Here is a 17,174-nt window from a genome sequence, read left to right as displayed (position 1 = left end):
TGTTTTGTAGGAAGGGAATGCCCAGCGCTACGGAGGCTAATTGCTAGCCGAAGTCGTGGACAGAAGGATCGGGAACCAGCCGACATGGTGAAAGAAAGGATTGACATCCTCTTACCAAATAAAACGGAAAATAACCACACCCATTACAACACAGCAACTACTTTGAACGGCCGTGCTTCATTACCGATCTACAATGGCTTCTCACGGCTCTAAACGAAATTCAATCAAGGAATGAATCAGCAAGTTAGACTTGTAAAGGAGACATCGATTATGTCAAGCACAAGTAAATCGTGGTCCAAGGTAGTGATTCATACCTGTGTCGCAGTAAAGCTCTATTGCTAGAAACTTGTGGGCTGCGGAAGGATCGGGCAACAAGGATCATACTGTTATACAATACTACATACCGTCTATGAGTCTTAGGATCGTCTATATGACCGTTTTACCGTCATACAGCCCTGGCCTGACATGGCAGGCAGGATTCCTGGCCAGCTCCTTTGCGCGCCACTTCTCACTCAGGCATTACGTCGCTCTCTAATGCCGGATCACGATAGCACTGTAACACGATCCTTCAATGCGACCTACTGACTCAGGGCGGCTATCATATCGTTGCCTTACACGCACCTGACTGCTTGCCCAGCGTGTCCAGGTGGTCAGGCACGGGAAGGAGCCGGCAGTACTATGGCGGTCTGGCCCGTAATGCAATCAGGGAGACCGACCTATTCAACATACTACTTTTCAACATAGTATGGGACCGATATCTTCAACGGGGGATAATAGACCCGTGTCGAGCTTTGTATGGGCCTGTGGGGCAATGTGTGCACTCATACATTGAATGCCAATACTGGCCTGTTTGTATTTTCATTGTGCCTTCCCCAACCTGTCACGATACTCCTTCAGCATCGAACCCCCAGGTTATTTCGACCGCTGAAGACTATGTTGTCCAGATAAAAACAAGAAAACAAAGAAACAAAATGTACGCCAGCTACATCCCAAGCGAGCACAGCAAAGCGATGATCGGCTTCATGGCCAAGTGAACCATGTGCAAGGATTTTGAAACAAAGGACCAGGCTCTACAGCAAGAAGAGAGAAGAAGGGAAAGACAGAAGGTAGGAGGGGGCAAGGACCGCAGACCGTACTCCATGACTTTGAATCGACAATGAAGAACCCCCTCTGCTTTCTTCCTCGGCTCTATCATATCCACCACAAATGACATGGACCGTGTCGGATCACTCGTGGAAGCTGCGGCGCTTGGCATCCTTCTCCACCTGCTCTGCCACCTTCAACGTCTGCTCCTGCTCCTTCATCTCGCGCACCTTGGCGAGCACGACCTCGCGGAAGATGGCGCCCTTGAGCTTCTTGGCCAGCTTACTCCCGCCCTCGGGGTTTTGCGCCGAGCTGCTGGAGCTGCTGCTCGCGCCATCGACGGTCGCAGCCTGGTCGGCGGGGATGACGTTGGGTATGTCGGAGTCCTCGGCGTCGTCCTCGTGCATCTTGAGGGCCTCGATCCTGTTGGCCAATTTGACCATCTCGATACCTCTCCGCAGGCGGGCCTTGGCCATGAAGGCCTTGATCTCGGGCAGCAGGTTGTGGTCCGTGGCGCTCTCGCCACGGAGCCAGGGGTGCTTCATGGCGTCGGCAGAAGACCACCGGTCATCGGGGTTGGGCTTCAGCAGGCACATGATGAAGTCCTTGGCGTCGTCACTAACATCCTTCCAGTAACGCTCGTGGAAGACCACCTGCGCACTGGTACACTCCTCAATCAGGTCCTGCAGGTTCTCGGAGCGGAACGGCGAGTAGCCACACAGCAGTGTGTAGGTGATGACGCCCATGGACCACATGTCAACGGGCTTGCCGTGGCCCTTCTTAAGCATCACTTCCGGCGCCGCATACCCAAACGATCCCGCCATGGTGGTCAGGACTTCGTCTTTGCTGTCAAGCATCTTGGCGATGCCAAAATCGGCAAGCACTAGTTCTGAGTCCTGAGCTTTGTGCTTGTAAAGAAGATTTTCGGGCTTGAGATCTGCGAGTCGTTTTCACTCTTGTTAGCTACTTCTCGTACGCATGCACGACCTCCAAGGGGCACGTGTGCTCACCTCTGTGGACCACGTTCCTGGTGTGGAGGTACTCGACTGCGCCCAGCACCTGCTTGATGGTCTGGGAGGCGTCCTTTTCCGTGAACTTGCCCTGCTCGCAGATACGGTCGAACAGCTCGCCACCTGTCGCCAATTCCGTGACGATATAGTACTTGTCCTGTTCCTGCATGTGAGCCGCCATATTCCCATGTCAGAGCAAGACCACCGGAGAGCTCACCCTCGACTCGAACCAGTCAACAAACTTGACAATATGAGGATGTTTCAGACGCTGTAGCATCTCCAACTCGTCGTACACCATCCTCTCATTGCCCTTGACATTCTTCTTGAGGATGATCTTGACAGCTACTTTGCCATCTGGGCTGTCGGCCTCTCTGACGATACCATAAGTGCCTGCGCCCAGTGTTCTGCCGAAGCGGTATTTGGCCCTAGTCGCAGCAGACTATTAGAGAGACCGATCGTGGTGACGAGCAAAGTCAGGCCTGGGAACATACTTCTTGTCGTAACTTTCAGGTTGGCCGTGCAGCCGGTTGAGCATAGTTGAGACTGTTATAGGAGGGGTCGCGGTCAGCATGTTGGGCACGAATCAAAGGGGCATTGTAGGATGACAGAGAGAGGGGGGGGGGGCGACGCAGTTTCAATGCGATGACCTGCTGCTCCCGAGATAGGGGGGACAACGCTGCAGGAGGGGCATTCCCACGTAAATAGACAGAGCGAGAGAGGGGGCGGGGGACTCACAACTCATATTCGCTTGAGTACGGATCTTCGTGCAGAAGAATTGGTATCGAAGTAGGGGCGATCGAGCTCGTAGGAGGTTTCGATGTGAGGGGCACAGTCAGGCTTGCTTGGGTGCTCGCGCGACAAACTGCCAGGTAGGCGCGACAGGCTAGAATTCGAGGACGGTAGGAGGGTATCACGAGGACAAATGCGGTTTTGTCAAGGACTGCTGAGAGGAGGTAAGTAGGAGGAGCTGTGAGGTGGTCCGTTTAGCTGTCCGAGGTCAGGTTTGGCAGTCGAACAGGAGGAGACAGCGCAGAAGGCGCACGATGCAAGTGGGTTGGTTGTACCTGTAGCTCAAAGTGGTCCCTGACAACTGCGGGCAGACCAGGGGAAAGGAGGGGCTGTGATAGTGCTTATGATGTGTTTGCTTGTGAACCCAGACAGGGGAGGGGGGCCTTAAATCTGGGCGTGGGGAACTGTCGCTCGCGCTGTGCGGATAAGTACTATAGTGGTAGTAGGGCCCAAATCTCGTTGGATTGGCACAGAAAACTGTTGAGATGTCCAGAGGAAATTGTCTATACTTGTAGTAAGCACAAGACTTATAAGTAAGAGAGAGAGAGAGAGAAGCTAACGAAAGAAGGGAAAAAAGGAGCCTTGTGGTTGGTACGGGCGGCCTTCAAAATGTACTATGTATAAAATGATTGATGGGTTGAAATCAGCTCAGCCTCACACCCACCCACCACACAGACACTGTGCTTGTTCTGCTCCGCCAGCAGCAGCGCCAGCGAACCAGCCCTCTTGGGAGGCACGGCGAAATTGAGAGGCAGATTCCTACAGTCATCCACCACTACCACCACACCTGGTTTCCAGGCGGCCACCGCATCCCACCTCCGCAATCCACCAAGCCATCCTTGTTTCTAAAAAGAGCTCTGGCAATTAGTACGATAGTGCATAGTAGACCTCAGCACAGCCATCAATAGCACCCACTTTTCTTTCCTTCTTCTCTCTCTCTTCCTAGCAAATGTGTCACCTTGTAATTTGATTACATCGTAGGAGGAGGCCCATATCTTAATGTGCGCCACAAACATAGTACTTTGACCTTACTGATCACTACCCCGCCAGTTTATTTATCCATTCACCCATCCACATCTGCGCAACCCCTCCCACATTGTGACTGAGCCACACAGCAAGATTTATCTGACGGTTGTGACTGGATCCTGTCCCAGGCCAGTCAAGTTGCCTCACTTCATGACCATGAAGACATACAGATACTCGAATCATGATTGCTTCTCGATACGTCCTGACCTTACAATTCTGGACTCTGAACTATGGAACCGCTGAATAGAGGCTTCCAAAACCATCCAACGCAGATCTTCAGCCGTTCCATTTAGCGCTGGTGCTGCCGAGGTCCCTTGACCTGCCCTGGGCTCCAACCGCCAGGCTGCCACTCAGGCTGCAGCAATGCAAGTGTCCAAGAGGCATCTCGACTCCATGCGGCATCCCTAAAATTCCTAAGAGATTCCACCTCCATTACATAGTAGATCACAACACCCCATACACCACTGTGTTCACCCCACGCACCAGTCAGCTTCTCGACTCACCTGAGCACTGACCCCAATCTGCTCTCCCTGTGGCGTCGTCTCCATCCTATATCAACTCCAGGCCCATCATTGAGCAGTCTGTTGATTGACTGCGCCCGTCTTACCAGCCGACTCCATTTCCCCATCCAACCCCACCAACCCGACTCACCTCGTGCCCTTCTCTCATCCTCCCCCCGCCTCGATACTCGATCAATATCTCGAAGTCCATCGCGCCTACTGCAGCATTCCGAAGATGGGCACAACCTTCAAGGCAAAGCGGCTTGGAAAGGAGCTTGCCAAGGTACATATCTGCACATGTTTATCCCGCTCCTCGCCGGCACTGTCTCAAGCTGGGTGGGAGAATGGACCATCTGAGGCCGCCTCGCATGCCCTCCCTCCCTCTTCTGGTTTGCACCTTGGCTTGGATCTCTTAAAGTTGGTAGTGGTGAGCTAACTTCTATGCTTTCAAAAGATACAAGCTTCGCTTCCTGCCGGTATCACCCTCATATCTGCCGACAACTTCGAGGAATGGTCCCTGGACATTAAGGTGCTAGACAACAACCCCCTCTACCTTGATAGGACCTTTAGGCTGCTCTTCAAGTTTGGAGACCAGTACCCGATCGGTACGACTTCTCAACCTGTCACCCCTCCCTTTCTTGAGATACATGATTGGCTAAAATGATTCCTGATAGAGCCCCCTGAGGTCACCTTCGCGAAGCTGGCGGACCGGCCGATACCTATACACCCTCACATCTACTCGAATGGCATCATCTGCCTCGACCTCTTGGGACAGCAGGGATGGAGCCCAGTACAGAATGTTGAGAGCGTATGCATGAGCCTGCAGAGCATGTTGACCGGCAATACGAAGAACGAGCGGCCCCCCGGCGACGAGGAATTCGTCAGGAGCAACCAGCTGCGGCCAAGAGACATCGACTTCTATTACCATGACAATAAGGTGTAAGGGTAGACGAGGACGAGTCTGACGGACTGGCTGGAACACCGGCTCTTTTAGTTCTAGGCGTCTGGAGGGGCAAGTGTGTTTTTTCCCACGACATGAGATGCAAGGCATGGAGACCCCCGACGACACATAACTACATGACGGGCGGCAGAGATATAAGCCTGGTAGGTAGGTTGACGTATTGAATTTCTCAGGCGCTTCTTCAAGGAAGGCTTTGGGCGCGGGAGCATCAGCATGCATAGTGTTGGGGAGTTGCATTAGAGGGGCAATTTGTTGTGGTGGTATCAGTTTGGCGGGCACGCTGGTTTTGCCCACTAGAGCACCCACCGTCGAGAGGTTGCCCTGCGTAGAGCAACTTTGAAAACAATGAGGAAGGCTATTAATGCTGGAAAGATCCATTGGCTGTTTGCGTAAATAAGTATAGCACTTCAATCTAGATGTCATCCTTATCTTGCTACATCTTGTTGTTACGACAGAGTTATGTCATCTCCTGTACCGAGAGGACCTGGAGGCTTCGGTATAGGCGGGCCAGCCTCGGCAGGCAGCGATAGGCTAGAACAGCGGGGGAGGGGAAGACGAGGCCCCTGCTGAAAACGGCAGCAAGCTCCTGGAGCTACCGCCCAGTTCCCTCTTCAGCGCTGCTGCGCCTGCGAGTCGCGGTGCTGTCTTCACTCCCCAAATCTACGTCACCTCGCGCGGTTCATGGAGAGCCCACCATGGCTCCTCCGGCTGGTTTCGACACAGAACAGATCAAAGACAAAGCTCGAAAGGATCTCCTCTACCTCCTGTCGATAGTAAGTAAGGGCACATCCGGGCGTAACCTTCGTCTTCTTATTCCTCTCGCGGCAACGCAAGGCTCATTGGCAGGGGCCAGCTTCATTGACCTATTTTCGCGTTCCACCTGTTCTTAGGTCCAGGGCAAGAAGAACCTCGTTATTGAGCAGAGCCTCGCCGGCCCGATCGGAACCGTGGTCAAGGTCTCGACCCTCCAGGACTACGGTGTCGATAAGTTCTTCTTCCTGGAGAGCAATAATGTGGGAACTACTCAGCGCAATGTTGTTTTCATTGCTCGTGGGGAGTGCGCCCGGCATGCCCAGGCCATCGCAGGTGAGCTACCCCCAGATTAGAGTGATACCAACTCACCTCATGGAGCTTCATCCCTTTGGTGTGTTCACGAATATCACGCGTCCAGATCGAAGAGTAAAGCTTCATGGACTCATTGGTTGGCATTACCCGTTCATGAGGCATCAGCAGCCTCAGCATCACTGGCGCCTGATAGCTCTCAGGGATGCCACGCAAGCTCGCTGACATCCCAGTAGACCAGATAAGGCGCCTGCAACGCGAAAGCCAGACCGGCCATGAATTCCACATCTTTTGGGTGCCACGCCGTGCGGTTGTGTCCGACAAGATTCTGGAGGAGGCAGGTGTGCTCGGTGACGCGAACATATCGGAACTCCCACTCTACTTCTTTCCCCTAGAGCGCGATGTCCTCTCCCTGGAACTCGACGATGCCTTCCAGGACCTGTACCTGTCAAGAGACCCGACGCCTACTTTCTTACTCGCCCAGGCGCTCATGGGCATCCAACAGAAGCATGGCCTGTTTCCTCGCATCACCGGGAAGGGTGATAACGCCAAGAGGTTGGCTGAGCTGCTCTCCCGCATGCGCCAGGAGCTTCTCGCGGGTGAGATCTCCAGCGAATCTGGCAAGACGGGTCTCACTCCAAGCACAACGACAGAGAGCGTCATTATCATTGACCGCGAGGTTGACATGGTCACGCCCCTCCTCACACAGCTGACGTACGAGGGCCTGATAGACGAGGTCTGGGGGATCCAGAATAACCAAACCGAAGTTGACTCGACCATTGTAGGGGCCCCAGCGCAGCCGGCCCAGACCGCATCGGCAGCACCAGCCTCCAGCAACCAGTCGCGAAAGCGCAAGGTCCTACTTGATTCGTCAGACAAGATGTTCGACCAGCTCCGGAACACAAATTTTGCCATCGTCGGAAACCTGCTCAACAAGGCGGCCCGTCGCCTGCAGACTGACCTGGACAGCCGGCATGCAAAGTCGACGGCAGAACTCCGTGACTTTGTGCAGAAGCTGCCAGGCTACCAGGCCGAGCAACAATCCTTGAACATCCACACAAACCTGGTAGAAGAGATCAGGGAGTACACCCGGACCGAGCAGTTCAGCAAGCTCCTTGAGGTCCAGCAGAATCTTGCCGCCGGAGCTGATCCCTCGTCTCAGCTCGACTCGATCGAGGAGCTGATAGCTCGAGACACGCCCCTGCCCGAGGTGCTGCGGCTCTTATGCATCTACTCCTGCATATCCGGCGGTATCAAGACTAAAGAATATGACCAGTTCCGACGGCTCATTCTACAGGGATACGGTTACCAGCACCTTTTGACTCTACACAATCTGGAAAAACTACAACTGTTCCTGCCTAGATCATCGCCAATGGCATCGATGATTTCCATGGGTGGCTCATCCGGCTCAGCTGGCAACAAGACCAACTATGCCACCTTACGGAAGCAATTGCGACTCATTGTGGACGAGGTCAACGAGCACGACCCCAATGATGTGGCTTACGTCTACAGCGGATATGCGCCACTGTCGATACGGCTCGTGCAATGCATACTGCAGAAGCAATACCTTCTCTCCATGATCAAAGGGGGTAGTGCAGCAGGGGTTGCTGGGACGAATACCGGGAGTCAAGGCTGGAGAGGGTTTGATGAGGCAGTGAAGAACGCCCGTGGGCAAGCTTTTGATGAGCTGCAGAAGGGAGAAGATAAGGCGGTTAAGGCCCGCACCCTCCTTTCCGGGAATGGCCAGAAGAAGACGGTATTTGTTGTCTTTGTGGGCGGCGTGACTTTTACTGAGATCGCAGCCTTGCGGTTCATCGCTAGACAGGAAGAAGGTTCGTTGTGCCGCTTGTGTGACTTCATTCAAACCCACACACTGGTTCCCCAGGTCGTTTCCATATCGCCCAATACTGACTTTTGCTCCTTTATACGCAGCGCGGAGGAATATCGTTATTTGCACGACGTCGATTATAAGCGGCAATAAGATGATGGCAACGGCGATCGAGAAGGGCTCGTTTGGCCAGGCGGCTGCAACACCTCGGCCGACTGAGAGCTGAGGAGGGACAGACTGGCCCTTTGTCAGTGAAAAGACGGCATATACCATCTCGCATGTCGCTTGGATTGGGGCCCAGTGAGGCGGCGGGTTCAGATGATGGTCGGCTGTTTGTTTGGCTTGCAGGCAAATACACAGATACCTTGATAATCCGGCGTGGGCGTTTTGGGCATCGAGAAGGGAAAGAATCGAGCATTGCGATGAAAGGTGAATACTGGATTGGCGGAGAAAGGAAAGAAAAAGGAAAAATTATACAACAGAAATAAAAAGAGAGCAAAGAACCTTCTTTTGATTTTTCGTTTCTTTTCTTTCTTCTTCTCAAAACATGCTGGTTTCAATTGTGAAGAGATTTCAAGACCACATTGTAGGCGAATAAAAAACAAGGAGAGGAGGAAGAAAAGTCTACCATGTCAGAGATCATGGATGGTATCTCGAGTAGTTTACGTGTATCATTCCCCGGGGGGTGTTTTTTTTTAGCACGAACGGCTGAGGGGCCACTGGCACGCACGTGCAATTCTAACTGTCGCATTTCGACATCCTAGCTCCTTCATTGGAGTAAAGATTCGTTTTCGGCTGTGTCAAGCCCAGCATTTGCTGAGACTTGGGAAACTGCACATACTGCCGTATTGTCTGCCCTCTTTGATGGACATCCATCAATTCATCCATATATTCATCCTCAATTGAGCTTCTTAAGTCCCGGTCTGTTCCGATCTGGGTTAGTTTGAAAATCAGCAGGTACGATGCCTAGACTGGCGCCCCTCTCAAGTGCTTCATCCTTGAACCCTCCTTGAGGCCCTCGTTAGAGACCCTCATCACTTCTGGGTGCCCAGCCACAACACATCACCTTGAGTCGCCGTCTTCCTTCTTGCTGATGTTTCTGTGATAGGCTGTTGAGCACTTCCCAACTAGGAAAATGAGGCTGCACGGCCCTGTCGCATGAGCATCCAAACTTAAAAAACCACACCAATACACACCCGCGCCGAGGGGCAAAAGTCTCTACCACGCATATATCAATGGGACCTGATGGTGGCCACATCGTCGATGTGAGCAATTGAGCGGCTGTGGTATCTCAATGACGGACCTCAACGACGTCTCTCCCATCTCAACCCGTCTTCCAATCGAGGTTCCGACGTCAGCTCTGGTTCGACCTGGATCGATATCACACCACCCAATCACACCCTCCGCTTCTCTCCCTCTCTACACCGAGGCTCCCAAATCCCGCCGTTCCAGCATAAATCGACCTTTCCGGCATCATAATGGGAACGCGATCGCGGACCCCTCGATCTGGACAGGACTGCGGTATTGGAATAAGAACGACACGGAGCCTCGGCACTAGCTTCACATCTACACCCTCGTGGTCAAACGCCTTGATATCACCAGTCTCAACGTCTCCGCCCTCATGCTCTGAAACCGTGCACAAGAAACAGGCTATAGCACCGTCATCACGTCGGGACAGCGGTGGCAAGGCCTCTGGGAAGACAGCTACCTCTCCTCATCGTCCTCACTTGGCGAGGGCACCTCAGGGCCAACTTCGGCGGCCTGAGCTGGAAGAAGAGATCCTTGCCGAGATCATCGTCAGCACCGACGACCTAGACGAACTGGAAAGTATGAGCGAAAATTATTCTGAGGTGCTGGAGACGCCAGCGGCCTTTGTTGGGTGAGTTGTGTTGCATCCCTTGCGGGCTGTCCCACGTGACCTCCCTGCTTCCCACTCTGATGGAGATAGCGGACTCTCATTTGTGGTCTCCCTAACCGTATTTTCACAGACCTGAGCTCGACGTCCTTCAGCATGCCCATGAGACCGCATCTTCAATAGTCACCTCAGCAAAGGAGTTGACACCACAGCCTCCCTCGGTAGAGCCAGAGTCGATAGACACCAGCAGCCGGGATGAGCAGACTATTGAACCCTCAGCTGGAAATGACGCCTCTGAAGCCTTAACTCCTGTGGGAGAAGGCGTAGTCGAGCCAGTGTCTCCAAAAGTAATGGCAGAGGACACAGCTGTAGAGGGGCCATCATTATCTATACATCCAAGACTCGCCGAACCAGATCCTGTCGCCCAACCTCCACTCGTTACCGAACCCGACGAGCAAACGAGAACAGCAACCATGGACGTCGATGGAGAGTTCTCGGCGTCTGATGATACCATGCAGGTCGACTCTGTGTCGTCGGGAGCACCAGCTGTGTTGAGTCCATTACCAACAGGACAAGATATCTCAAAGACGGACCCGAACCTCTTGGGCTCTGCATTTGAGTCTGCAATTGGAAGAACGGAACCTCCAAGAAGGTTGGCCCCATCAGAGGGCGTTCCTTTGGAACACGCAGAAGGAGCTATGTATACTCAACCATCACATGCGGATGGAGGGGTCCCAGTAAAAGAGGCTGAGGATGTCCAGACACGATTAGAAGCACCAAAGGTGGCATCTGCTACTGCTGCTGCTGAGGCAGAAGAAGCACAAATTTCATGCTCGGCGTCCGAGCAAAGTGAACCGATGGACCTGGATCCGGAGGCATCACCTCCGGGCAGTATCGAGGCTCCGAGATCAACTGATGTAGTCTCAAGCGATCGCAGTCCCGAAGCACTCGAAGCGCCGCTTCACGAGACCCTGGCAAAAGATGCGCAGCCCCAAAAAGCAGACCTCACATCCACAAAGCCCACCGAATCCGAACTGGCTACCTTGGAGCCGGAGATTGTTAAGTCTGAACCGGTAGATGGGACTTTTCAAGCAGTTCCAGAGTCGACTTCAGGATCCGCAGAGGTTAGAGTGAATGGACACCAGAGTGGTTACAGCTCAGTTCCATCATCCAACACTGCGAACGTAAATCGAGTCCCGGACGGGGCGACTGATCAGCCTTCAGAGTCCGAGCTCAGCGAAATTAGTACAGCAGGCGACCCAAATTCTACGGAGGCGTCGCGTCTTGATCCAACGCCAGCAAAGTCAGCTCTGAGCCATCTGATTGGGCAATTTCGACATTCATTCGCATCATCGGCATCGGCTCTCACTGAGCGATCAGGTCTATCATCGAAACCATCCTCAGTCTCTAGCAAAGCGACGACTCCACTTGATACAGATAGCCCGAGAGAAGCTACAGGTCAATTTGGCCCGGCTCAAACCTTTCCAACGCAATCAGCACCAAGAATACAATTCAATGTGCAACCGAAGGTATCCGTACCGGCAGACCTGACGCCACAAGAGTATGCAATGGAGTGTATTGAGGCGGCCGAGAACTCCAGATTGAATCCGTACGCGCTGCACCAGGATGAGTATCATATGCTTCGGTCCCACATCAGCCACGCGCAGGTCACAACATATCTGAACATTCGAAACGGCATCCTAAGGCTCTGGGTGAGGAATCCACAAATTGCGGTCACGCGGGAAGAGGCGATTGGCTGCGCCAAAGACATACGTTGGTTCGACGTTGCCAATGTGTGCTTCGATTGGCTGGTACGTCGAGGTTTCATCAACTACGGTTGTGTTGAAGTTCGACAAGCGAAGGTCACCCACAGTGCACAACCGCAAAAGAGAAGAAGGACTGTCGCGGTTATTGGTGCTGGGTTTTCTGGCCTGTCCGCCGCAAGGCAATTGGAGGGGTTGTTTCTGCAGTACTCTAAGCGCTTTCGCGACATGGGCGAGGAGCCCCCTCGAGTGATCGTCCTCGAGGGAAGAAATCGAGTCGGTGGACGAGTCTATTCACGCGCCTTTCAATCGTTGCCAGATACGGCGCCAGGGGTGATGCGAGGAAAACGTTTTACAGCGGAGATGGGCGGCATGATCATCACCGGTTTCGATAGGGGCAACCCACTGAACATTCTTGTGCGAGGACAGCTGGGCCTGCCATACCACTGCCTGCGAAGCGATATGTCCCTGTACGACGCCAACGGCACAGCCGTCGACCCTGGTCGAGACCAGTTGGTGGAGCAGCTATTCAACGCATGCCTGGACCGTGTGAGCGAGTACAAGTTCAAGCCGCCACCTTCGAAGCTCATCGAAGGGAATCGCGACCTCATGGACGAGGGTCGAGATAGTACTGCAGAAGGCCACAAGACAATCGCCTTGGTAGAAGAGATGACTGCTGCACAGCCTCATGCCCCATCAGTCTCCGAGCAGAATGTCGCACCACAAGTCAACCTCGTGCCTGTGTCAACGGATCGCATGACCGGTAAGGTGCATGTTGAGCCAGGAACGCCTGGCTCGACTAAGGCTGCCTTCAAAGTCAAATCTCTAGGTTGGCCTCTGAAAGCAGGGGTTAGCGAGTCCAGGGACATTGAACTGGATGCCACAGCCAGCAATGCCAAAGCCACATTGGGCTCCGTTGTTGACGAGGCTTTGATGCAACATAAAAATATTCTTGATCTGAATGCCCAAGATTTTAGACTTCTGAATTGGCACATAGCCAACTTGGAGTACAGCAATGCAACCAATCTCAACAGGCTCAGCATCAAAGGATGGGACATTGATGCTGGCAACGAATGGGAGGGGAAGCACACCATGGTTGTTGGTGGATACCAGAGCGTCGCACGAGGAATTGCCATGCTCCCAGCACCACTCAACATACAGCACAGAGCAGCTGTGAAGCGCATCAAGTATGCCCCTGAAGGTTCAACAGGTCCAGCAAGAATCACCTTGGAAGATGGGCACATGATTCAAGCTGACTATATCGTCAACACCATTCCATTGGGTGTATTGAAGCATGGAAACATCGAGTTCCAGCCACCCCTGCCGTCATGGAAGACAGAGGCTATTCAGCGGCTTGGATTCGGTGTTCTGAATAAGGTCATTCTTGTCTACAAGGAGGCCTTTTGGGACAAGGACAGGGACATCTTTGGCATGTTGCAGACTCCTACCAATCGTCTTAGCTTGAACCAGAAGGACTATGCCCCACGTCGCGGGCGCTTCTTCCAGTGGTTCAACGTCACCAATACGACCGGCATGCCCTGTTTACTAGCGCTGATGGCAGGCGACGCTGGGTACGACACGGAGATCACGCCGAACGATGAGCTCATCGCAGAAGCGACTGAGGTCCTCCGCATGCGATACGGCGCCCGCGTCACGCAGCCTCTTGAGGCTATCGTGACAAGATGGGAGTCAGATCGCTTCGCACGAGGAAGCTACTCCAATGCTGGAGTCAACATGAAAGCCGAAGACTATCAGCTCATGGCAAGAACCATCGGCAACCTTTACTTCGCTGGCGAGCACACCACCGTCACCCATCCTGCCACCGTTCACGGTGCTTACCTCTCTGGCCTCCGTGCTGCCTCTGAAGTGCTCGATGCGATCCTCGGTCCCATTGAAATCCCCTCGCCTCTCATCCTCCCCCGCGAAACAACAACCTCCCTCAAGCGCAAGGCCCAGAACAGAGACCCAGCCCGCGCACGTCTCGAAGCCTACGAGATGGAGATCACAGAACACATCCAGTCGAAAATCGGTTACTACCCGCTGAAACCAGCAAAGGTTGCAGGCAATGCCTACCTCCTCTTTAACAAGGTCCATTACGAGGACGGCCGCAAGAGATGCGAGGAGGGCCGTAGAGCCGACAAGGGCAAGCCAAGTCCCAACGAGGTACGGACGATGACGTCCAAGATGTGGAAGGAAGCGGCGCCGGAGGTGAGAAAGCCGTTTGAGGACCAGGCGGACGAGCAGAAGAAGGCGTATGCACAAGCATTGAAGGACTGGACGGAGGCGACGGCGCGCTGGGAAAAGGATGCCATCGCGCTGAGGGAGAAATATGTTAGAGAACACCCTAGTGTCCCTGGACCGGAAGAGGTAGCGGGCAGTGTGAGCATGAACGGGAATAGGAGGGTGAAGCGGGTCGAGAGTTACCGGGAGGACGATAGTGACGTCGATCTGGAATGACGAATGGGGCTCAAGCATACTGAGTACATTAGGTCTGGTGGAGGGGAAGAGTATTCTCAGCAGCAGCCGCAGCTTGATCCTTGTTTCTTGCCCTGTTCTTCTTCTGTTTTCTCATGGCGCAGGGGGGGGGGGGACCCAGGGAAGGGTTCATGGGAGGACCTTATGAATTATACCGATGCATCAAGCACGCATGGATGGTGTTTTTCGGCATAATACCGGGGGGTGGTGGACGAGTGATGTCGTCTTTGCTTACTTTACTTGTTTTTCCCCCTTTCTTTCACTTTCTTCTTGGCCAATGTGGCTTTGGGCAGGCAGGCAGGCAGATCATACACATAGCTTGAAGACTGCCAGCCAGGTACACATAAGATGTATATGTTACTATGAATAGTTCTAGGCATGCTGAAACAGCGAGTTGGAGCAGCTACTCATATGGACCTTGCGTGGTTAGCACTAATTCTTTGCCACTGCTGAATTGATAGTTGTTGAGGGACAGGGCTTTCTCATGATGAATGACCTTGATGTGACTGTTTCCTTTGATGCAGTCCTTTCTTTCGTGGACTCTGGAGCCAATCATGTGGCATGGGAGAGGGTAAGCCTGGGAATGTACTTAGAAACTACTTAAGTAGTGACTACGCGCGCGCACACACACACGCATGAAACATAATAAATGCCATGCATATCCTCTTCTTTTGAATCCTCATTTTGATTCTACTGTTCTTGGTACATGGGCATAAGATGTTGCAGCCTTCATTCAAAATGTGCAGTGGTACAAAGGGAACATCTGCTTTGATTTTGCATGCCCTTCCCGGCATCTCAACACCCAGCTTCCTTCACCACGCCTGCTCCTTCTCACACTTCTATATGGCCTGAAGTCTATTTACATGTCCGCGGAGGCAGTGGCACCGGTGATAATCTCGACCAGTTCGCCAGTAATGACGGCTTGACGGGTACGGTTGAAGAGAATCTGGTACTTGTTGATCATCTCACCGGCGTTCTTGGAGGCGTTCTGTGAATGAAGTATCAGTTGCGTTTGTCCCAGAAAGACAAAAAGCCAGGAGGTCATCTGCGTCTCAAAGTAGGGCCTGGAGAACACTCACATCCATAGCGTTTCGGCGGGCAGACTGCTCGCAGGCGTGACCCTCAGCCAAACCCCAGTAGATGGCGTTGGCGAGGGAGTATTCCCGGAGGTTAGGCAGGAGCTCCTCGTCGATCTCGAAGGCGGAGAAGTTTTCTGCAAGCTGGTGTTAGCCTGACGTTGCCCGGGCGGAAAGCTGCTCAAGGACGATGGGAGGACTCAAGAGATCACGTACGCGAAGCCTGGATAGCCTCCTCGGAGAAAGCCTCGATCTCGGAAGCCTCGTAGCTCTGGGCGTTGATGAACTTGTTGTAGATGACCTTGACCTCGGCATACTCGTTGGGCAGGAGGACGATCTGGTCGGCGATGGCCTGGGCATCGGCAAAGGTGGGGATGTCCTTGCCCATGCCGGCGAAGGTGAGCTGGATGTCCTTGGCCTGGGTACGCGACAGCTGAGCCTTGCACTTCTCGCCGACGATGACCAGCTCGTACGCGGTGGGCTTCTCGGCATAGAGGCGGCGGATGTAACGGGACATGCCGGAGTGAATACCGCCACAGAGGCCCTTGTCGGAGGAGCAGACGACGAGCAGGGTCTTCTTGTCCTCGCCCTCGAGGGCCTTGGTCTCGGCCTGGGTGAAAACCTCCTTGCTGGTCTCGCCGTACACCTTGCCCTGGTTCATGGCGCGCTGGGCGCGGGCGAGCTTGGTCGAGGCGACGATCTTCATGGTGTTGGTAATCTTCTCGATGTTGCGGATCGACTTGAGGCGGCCCTCAATCTCGCGCAGGGTTGCGAAGCCGGCGGCGGCATTGGGAGTGGATGTGACGGCGCTGTCGGTGGTGATGAGGCATATTGGTTAGCTTCTTCTGGCTTTTGCTGCACAACAATCCTTCCCATCCTCGGCATGCATTCTGTCTCTTCTTTCTGTCCTTCCTCCCTTCACCAGACCCCTGGCCTAATTTTTTTAAACACTCGAAGGGGGGAGGGGGTGACGTCGACAGGCGCGGACCACCACGTACCGAGAGGGAATTGCAGCTCCAGCTCGCAGAGCCGGTCGCGCAGCTCTGGACAACATCTTGACGGTGGTGTCTGAGTAAAAAGAACTGCTCTGCTGACGGGGGCTCAGTTGAGCAGAATCGTTCGGAGGGGCCAATTGATCGGGAGGGCGACCAATCGGTTGTGGTTGACAGGAGGTGGTGATGGATGGGCTTTGCAACGAACTTCTCTCAGTCAATCAAGCATCCAAGGCAGAGACCCCGTTGCTTCTTCAGAGGCCGGCAGTCACCGTCACGTGTTTTCCCGGGAAGGCTCGCTGCTCTGACGGTGGGGGTAAGCGCTAAATTTGCACTCCGACAGCCCTGTGAGCAGCTTTGCAAGGCGACTCTTGGTAGCGGTCCAGTGATGGTGCTGGATCCTTCGACCCACCCCTAGAGTCTCTACCAGACTTAGTAAGGCTCGCAACAATAGCTGCACGCTAAACTTTGCGCCGTCCCTGCCCGTCGCGGTCAATGGCAGCGCCCAGCTACCAAGCACACAGCAGCAGGCAGCACCAGCAAGTAGTAGTAAAGTGCTAGCCCGACGAGGCCATTGTCTCTCGCGTCTTTTCATTCCCGCCTCGCCCTGTCTCTTTGGAACTTTCCTTTCCACCCACCAACATTGTTGACCGAAGCTTTGGGCCTCACAGCCGGCTCAGCCTCTGTTTGTCCAATTACATAAGTAACCATCTCCTAATCTTTTCCTCCCTCTGGAGAGGTCACCTCGGATCCC

General features: G+C 53.7%; 4 protein-coding genes across 4 annotated transcripts; 2 read left to right on the top strand and 2 right to left on the bottom strand.

Annotated features, from left to right (window-relative positions):
• Positions 1 to 825: 825 nt before the first annotated feature.
• CAMK-1 (regulation of circadian rhythmicity) lies at positions 826 to 3,331 on the bottom strand. The gene is made up of 6 exons (XM_040926228.1): positions 3,158 to 3,331; positions 2,829 to 3,036; positions 2,585 to 2,636; positions 2,311 to 2,518; positions 2,094 to 2,250; positions 826 to 2,020 (listed from the first exon to the last, which is right to left on the bottom strand). Exons 2-6 carry the CDS (start codon positions 2,833 to 2,835, stop codon positions 1,227 to 1,229), a joined length of 1,218 nt encoding a protein of 405 aa, XP_040780075.1. The 5' UTR covers positions 2,836 to 3,036; positions 3,158 to 3,331; the 3' UTR covers positions 826 to 1,226.
• Positions 3,332 to 4,643: 1,312 nt separating this feature from the next.
• On the top strand, positions 4,644 to 5,351 carry M406DRAFT_63070 (uncharacterized protein; the record flags this gene model as incomplete). Its single annotated transcript, XM_040924814.1, has 3 exons — positions 4,644 to 4,691; positions 4,863 to 5,013; positions 5,083 to 5,351. The coding sequence occupies 3 exons, from the start codon at positions 4,644 to 4,646 to the stop codon at positions 5,349 to 5,351; spliced, it is 468 nt and encodes a 155-aa protein (XP_040780074.1).
• Positions 5,352 to 6,052: 701 nt separating this feature from the next.
• On the top strand, positions 6,053 to 14,334 carry M406DRAFT_92426 (uncharacterized protein; the record flags this gene model as incomplete). Its single annotated transcript, XM_040926227.1, has 7 exons — positions 6,053 to 6,142; positions 6,260 to 6,455; positions 6,668 to 8,263; positions 8,364 to 8,442; positions 10,451 to 10,533; positions 10,844 to 11,960; positions 12,060 to 14,334. Exons 1-7 carry the CDS (start codon positions 6,065 to 6,067, stop codon positions 14,332 to 14,334), a joined length of 5,424 nt encoding a protein of 1,807 aa, XP_040780073.1. The 5' UTR covers positions 6,053 to 6,064.
• Positions 14,335 to 14,930: 596 nt separating this feature from the next.
• Positions 14,931 to 16,605, bottom strand: M406DRAFT_355174 (ATP synthase F1 gamma). The gene is made up of 4 exons (XM_040923102.1): positions 16,427 to 16,605; positions 15,645 to 16,237; positions 15,432 to 15,565; positions 14,931 to 15,340 (listed from the first exon to the last, which is right to left on the bottom strand). Exons 1-4 carry the CDS (start codon positions 16,480 to 16,482, stop codon positions 15,212 to 15,214), a joined length of 912 nt encoding a protein of 303 aa, XP_040780072.1. The 5' UTR covers positions 16,483 to 16,605; the 3' UTR covers positions 14,931 to 15,211.
• Between the last annotated feature and the right edge of the window lie 569 nt (positions 16,606 to 17,174).

The sequence above is a fragment of the Cryphonectria parasitica genome (assembly GCF_011745365.1).
Source record: "Cryphonectria parasitica EP155 unplaced genomic scaffold M406scaffold_2, whole genome shotgun sequence".
NCBI lineage: Eukaryota > Fungi > Ascomycota > Sordariomycetes > Diaporthales > Cryphonectriaceae > Cryphonectria > Cryphonectria parasitica.
The sequence above is the reverse complement of the archived record's forward strand: the minus strand, read 5'-3'. Positions and strand labels throughout refer to the sequence as shown.

What these genes read in the sequence shown, in the direction of transcription:
- CAMK-1 (XM_040926228.1), bottom strand. An exon ending in TTGACTGGTTCGAGTCGAGG is followed by an intron (nt 2,251 to 2,310) that starts GTGAGCTCTCCG and finishes ATGCAGGAACAG; the next exon opens with GACAAGTACTATATCGTCAC. An exon ending in CAGGAACGTGGTCCACAGAG is followed by an intron (nt 2,021 to 2,093) that starts GTGAGCACACGT and finishes AACGACTCGCAG; the next exon opens with ATCTCAAGCCCGAAAATCTT.
- M406DRAFT_355174 (XM_040923102.1), bottom strand. Translation starts at nt 16,482, where the DNA reads ATGTTGTCCAGAGCTGCGCGACCGGCTCTGCGAGCTGGAGCTGCAATT. An exon ending in GGAGCTGCAATTCCCTCTCG is followed by an intron (nt 16,238 to 16,426) that starts GTACGTGGTGGT and finishes CACCACCGACAG; the next exon opens with CGCCGTCACATCCACTCCCA. An exon ending in CCCGCCGAAACGCTATGGAT is followed by an intron (nt 15,341 to 15,431) that starts GTGAGTGTTCTC and finishes CTTCATTCACAG; the next exon opens with AACGCCTCCAAGAACGCCGG.